This window comes from Trachymyrmex cornetzi, unplaced genomic scaffold (assembly GCF_001594075.2).
Source record: "Trachymyrmex cornetzi isolate Tcor2-1 unplaced genomic scaffold, Tcor1.1 scaffold492, whole genome shotgun sequence".
Classification (NCBI taxonomy): Eukaryota; Metazoa; Arthropoda; class Insecta; order Hymenoptera; family Formicidae; genus Trachymyrmex; species Trachymyrmex cornetzi.
Window position 1 is genome coordinate 91,759 of NW_017299751.1, and position 5,990 is coordinate 97,748.

Below are 5,990 nucleotides of genomic sequence, written 5' to 3' on the forward strand. Positions count from 1 at the left end.
ATATATATACAGGGTGTCCGAAAAGTGTGGAAACGGTCGAATATCTCGAGAAATACACATCGGATCAGAAATCGGAAAATATACGTATTTAATGTTTTCAAAAAAGCTATCTTTTGACATCTAACAGGACCCCTCACTCCCACCCGCTGTGGGTGAAAGAGAGGGTAAGTTTAAAATTTTAAATGGGAACCCCCATTTTTTATTGCAGATTTCGCTTCTTCAGAAAAAGTGACATAAATTTTACCTATTACAAACATTTTTTTGATGACAGATGGCACTGTAATCAGCGAAATTAAAAAATGAGTCTAAAACGTTTAAAATATCTCAAGAAATACTCAAAGGATAAAAAAAATAAAAATGTACGTATTCAATGTAGAGGTGTTATTAATGATAAAATTGTCGATAATTATCGATATACTTTATGATGTATCGATAACATGTATTATCGATAATATCTGTTAGATATCGATAAGTAAATATAAATCCTGATGAAAATATTGAACTGCTCGACAATTCTTATTTTTATTTATTAGACAATTATGATAGTTTCGACCGATGAAAATCGTATATACCCGAGTTACCGTATATGTTTATAAACATATGAGTATAATAGCTCCGGCAGACTGGCACACCAGCGCCATCAAAATATTGTATATAAACCGAGAGAAACAGAACAAGATATCAGTTGCTTTGTAATCGTTATATATATCATTTACTTATACTTTCTTCGAATCGAAATGTCACGTAGAACACGAGCAAAGAGGAGCATAATGTGGTCGTACTTTACCGAATGTAACGGTGATTTAAATACGACAAGTGCCAAATGTAATATTTGCGATTCTGCCGTACTTCATTCGAATAATACTACAAATTTATGGTCTCATATAAAAATTCACCATCAAGATATCTTAGAATATTCTTCGGAATCATCAGATACAGAATGTTGCGTAAAAACAAATAGAAGCAAACGAATTAAAATGAATGCACCTGTTTGTGTTTTACCTCAATCAACTGTACCGTCTACATCGAATGTTGAAGAATCTGTTTCAGTTACATCTTCAAAGACATCCAAATGTGACACAGAAGCAAAAAGTTATAAAAACTTAAAATCACTTAAAATATCCTGCTGATTCAAAGCGTGCTAAAGAAATTACTGAATCACTAATACAAATGTTAGTGGAGGATGTTCGTCCATTCTCAATGGTACAAGATACCGGATTTATTAAATTTGTGAATTCATTAAATAAAAGATATAAGTTACCAAATAGAAAGATTTTAAGCACTACATTATTGCCTGCACTGTACCAAGCAAAATGTGCACAAATTAAAAAATCTTTATCAAAAGTTAATTGTATTCACCTTACAGTAGATTTATACTGATACTCATCGACAAATATTATATTTTGGAACTACTGCACATTACATTATAGATGGACAATTTTGTGATAGCGTTTTACAAACTTCTTATTTTCCAGAACGTCATACTGCTCAAAATTTACGAGATAGTACAGTTGAAATGGCAGAAACTTGGGATATATCAAGGAAAATAAAAGTTATTGTAAGTGATAATGGTAGCAATATTGTTAGCGCAATAAATATGTCACCATGGCATCAAATTTTTTGTTTTGCTCATACTTTAAATCTCGTTGCTCAGAGTGCATTGAAGAATATTGATTCAATTGTTAATGTTCTTCAAAAGTGCCGAAATATTGTTATTGTATTTAAAAATAGTAACACTACAGCAGAGTTATTACGAAAAGAGCAAATTCGTCAAGGAATAGTTACTCCTCTTAGTTTGAAAAGAGACGTACCAACACGATGGAATTCCACGTACCTCATGTTAAGTCGTATAATTGAATTGCGAAATATCTTGCCTGCGGTTCTCACAGCACGAAAAGATGTATCTCTGATTGCGTATGAAGAATGGGAAATGATTGTTGGTATAGTAAATGTACTAAAACCAGTGTATCAGGCAACTAAAGAAATGTCTGGTGAACATTATGTAACCATATCAAAAGTTATACCTATTCTTGGATGCATTAATTCTGCCTTAAAAGCTTTGAATTTATCGAATGATGTTGAATTACTCCGATCTAATTTGTTATGTGAACTTGATAAAAGATTTGGAAATATTGAAACAAACTCTATTTATGCTATTGCAACATTGTTGGATCCTCGTTTCAAAAACGTTGTGTTTAAATCCAAAGTATGCATTAAAATAGCAAAAACTAAATTATTATGCGAATGTGAGAATCCATATGTTGAAAGTAATAATTCTGAAGAACATACCGAGTTAATAGAATTGAATAATGAAATTTCGAACAGCGATACAGATACTTTATTGGCAACATTTGATCAAACAGTTAAAGAGACAGGCACCGATAATATTTCTTCTTCGGCAAAACGAGAATTACAAAGGTAAAATTATTCATTACTTCGTAATGTTATAGTAAGATATTACATTTATATAATAAATAATTGCTCCTACTCTCCACAACAATATAAAAAACTTGATTGTATATAGGTACTTACATTCCAAAGTAATTCATAGAAAATGTAATCCATTTACATGATGGACGACAGAGGGAATGAGAAATTATCCAAACCTGCAGCAAGTTGCATTACAATATCTATGTATACCAGCTACGTCGGTTCCCAGTGAAAGGGTTTTTTCAGAAGCTGGACAAATTCTTTTAGATAGAAGGACGCGGTTGCAGCCGAAGCATGTGAACATGCTCACTGTTTTGAGTGCTAATAAAGATTAAGAATAATTTGAAAGAAATGTTTAATTGATTTTTAGTTTTTCAAATAATGTTAATCATATGTTCAATTAATTAAAGTTATTTGTATGTTCTACAGATATAAAAATTGTAATTATTTTTCAAATAAAAAATAAATATTGTTCATACAACGTTTAATATAACTATTTTTAGTTTATTATATTACAACTATTCAGATGCGTTTGAGACGTGTGAAATATGTTAACACAAACTCTTTCTAACAGTATATTAAAATTATTTTTCTCAATATTGGTGACAAAATAAGTAAAACTATTAAAAAATACATAAATGCATAAGTTTGAAATTATCGATATTTTAACGGCATTATCGATAAATTGAAATTAATCGATATATTATTGATAACTTATCGATAATCGAAATAACATCTCTAATTCAATGTTGTCAAGAAAGCTATCCATTGACACAAAAATTCTACCCCCCACCTACCATCCGCTGGAGAGTGAAAGGATAGGTAACTTTAAAATTTTTTATGAGAAAACCCCTATGTTTGACTGCAGATTTCGCTTCTGCAGAAAAAGTCGTATTAACCCTTTAACGCCGAGATGTGCTGAATTTCGACATGGATTTCAACCTCCAACAATTAGCAGAAAAGAACGTAGACAAGTATCAGAAGGTCCATTTGTATGTAATAAGGTATCAGAAACGTGTTCCCGATAGTTAAACTTCGAAAACGTATACTGTATACAATTTTCATTTTTCGATTTTGAGTTCACAATGGCGCCTATAAGCTCAAAATTTTTCGAAATTTTACGTACGGCGAGTAAATTTGCAAAAAAATATGCCCGAATTCGATTGAACTTGTTACTCGGGGGTTTTTGGGATCGCTGATTACGAATGTGAAGTCAGAATCCAAAAAGTCAACTTGACGTACCTACAATGGCAGACCAAATTTTCAAAATTTGAAGTAGCGTCCTTTGCTTTTGAATATTTCAAAGTTTCCCGATTCTCACCGCGAGGAGGTGGACGATTTTGAAAATCTTTTTTTTGTTTTTTATTTTTTCTTTTTTAGTTTTTTTCAGAATGTTTTTAATTTCTTTTTTTAAGTTTAATTTTTTTTATTTCCTTTACTCGATTTTTTAAAAATATGTACATACATATGTATGTATGTCAACTACTGAATGAGATGTACTGAATTGATGTCCCTCAGCAACTTGACAATATCCCAATCGTACATAGAAGTTATCATTAACTTTTTGCAGCGTTTCTCGGGTTATTGTATTATAACATTCGATTATTCTTTCTTTTAACTCATCGATGTCTGTCGGCTTTGTTTCGTACACCTTATTCTTCAAAAAACCCCAGTAAAAATTATCCAGAGGAGTTAGATCAGGTGACCTCGGTGGCCACTCAATCGAACCTCTCCTACCAATCCAACGCCCGGGGAAAATGTTGTTCAATAGATTGCGTACAATCAAACCGAAATGACACGGAGCTCCATCCTGTTGAAACCAGACATTGTCAAACGCTACATCAGAGATATTTCGGATTGCCGGTATAATCTCGTTATTCAATAAATTAAAGTACCTCTCAGCTGTGAAATTATCTTCAAGGAAGAAAGGCCCAACAATTTGATTGCACAAAATTCCAGCCCAAACATTAATTTTCAGTGGATGTTGTGTGTGGATATCTCTCATCGAATAGGGATTTTCGTCTGACCAATATCGCATGTTGTGCCTATTAACTTCTCCACTCAACTGAAAAGTAGCTTCATCGGAGAAGCATATCCAAAAAGGAAATGACTCATTTTCGTCACACCGTCTCATCATTTCCTCACAAAATTCTAATCTGCGATCGAAGTCGTCTTTCAAAAGTTCTTGCACATATTTTATCTTATAAGGATGGAACTTATTTGCTTTTAATACTTCATGGACAGACGATTTGCAGATACCAGTTTGTTGCGCAATCTTTCTAACTGAAGTATGGGTGTTCTCAACAACACTTGCATAGACCGCTAAATTGTTGTCTTCGTTTGTAATGTCTCCCTGTTTTTGGTCGATCTTTGACAGAGCCAATATCATGAAACCGAGAAAGAGTTTTACAAACAGTTGATTTGCAAATGGGTAGACGATCTGGATGAGTATCATTAAATAGGCGGGCGACTTGTTGGTATGATCTTTTTTTATCGCCGCATCTTCGCAGAATAAGAATTTCGATTCTTTCTTTTTCTGTCAAAGACATTATACATACATACATACATATACCCAATTACAACGAGAGACAGAATACAGAATTTCAAAAAATGGAAGGAATGTTAGCAAATAATGAAAAAAAAAACAGAAAAAATTTTAAATAATTAGTTAGAAGAAATTAAATTGATAGAAATGTTAAAAAGGTAATTGTCATAAGATAAACGCAGTATGATCGCATTACTCGGTTCACACGCAATACAAATTTTGCTCGTGTCACGTCCTGGGACGCGTGTGTGCGGATGTCCCTCGGACGCGGCGTGGGCTCGTCCGACGACGGCTCGGCGTGATTCTCGCCCCGAGCGGCAAGGGCGGTAATCACGGTTCGCGAGGTTAAGAGAGGGAGATAACGATCACAAAGAAAGAAAAAAAAATACTAGTTCGCAGAGTTAGGGGCGTTATTTTATTTCACTGTCCTCCATATAAAATCGCGGGTCGAAACAAACTGTCCGTTAACTGCCTCGATTTCCAGGACCGTCGGCGTCGGTCTCGCGGGTAGAGGCGGCGGTGGCGGCGGATCCTGGGAGTTCCCAGGGACGGGATGATAAAATCCCGTCGGCTGGACTATGCGCGGGTCCGTGAATTCGCGCGGGTCGATTTTTCCCCGCCAATGATATTCGCGCTGCATCCGTTTGAGTGCTTTGTCGCGGCCGGCGCGATTTCCCTTTGGCATCTACGATCAAGGGCGCGGTGAGTCTTATTGTGCTTCGGGGAGTGTCGGGGGCGATAGCATGAGTAATGGTAGAAATCTTAATTCCTACAGCGACAGGCGGTTTAAAATAGGATGAGCGGTAGGGAGCCCTGAAGGGGGTTCTTGCTCTCCGCTCGGAAGGCTGCCAGGGCTCTGGTTTGAGCGGCTGGAGGCCTGGGTTAGGAGGAGCCTTGGAGGCCCTGAGAGGGGCTTCCTAGAACGGAGTTAGGAGAGAGAGATTTTTAGGTGATGCCTCGGTGGCCCTGAGAGGGGCTTCCTAGGCCTGGTTATAGGTAACTGTCGCCCCGGAGG

The 5,990-nt window shown here is 35.7% G+C and overlaps 1 protein-coding gene across 1 annotated transcript; it reads left to right on the forward strand.

Moving 5' to 3' along the window:
- The first annotated feature begins 1,454 nt into the window (after nucleotides 1-1,454).
- Nucleotides 1,455-2,422, forward strand: LOC108765483 (zinc finger BED domain-containing protein 4-like). The gene has a single exon (XM_018514238.1). The coding sequence runs from the start codon at nucleotides 1,517-1,519 to the stop codon at nucleotides 2,420-2,422; it is 906 nt and encodes a 301-aa protein (XP_018369740.1). The 5' UTR covers nucleotides 1,455-1,516.
- Nucleotides 2,423-5,990: the final 3,568 nt, after the last annotated feature.

Bases quoted from the DNA above. Each gene is read 5' to 3' on its own strand.
- LOC108765483 (XM_018514238.1), top strand. From the start codon at position 1,517: ATGGCAGAAACTTGGGATATATCAAGGAAAATAAAAGTTATTGTAAGT.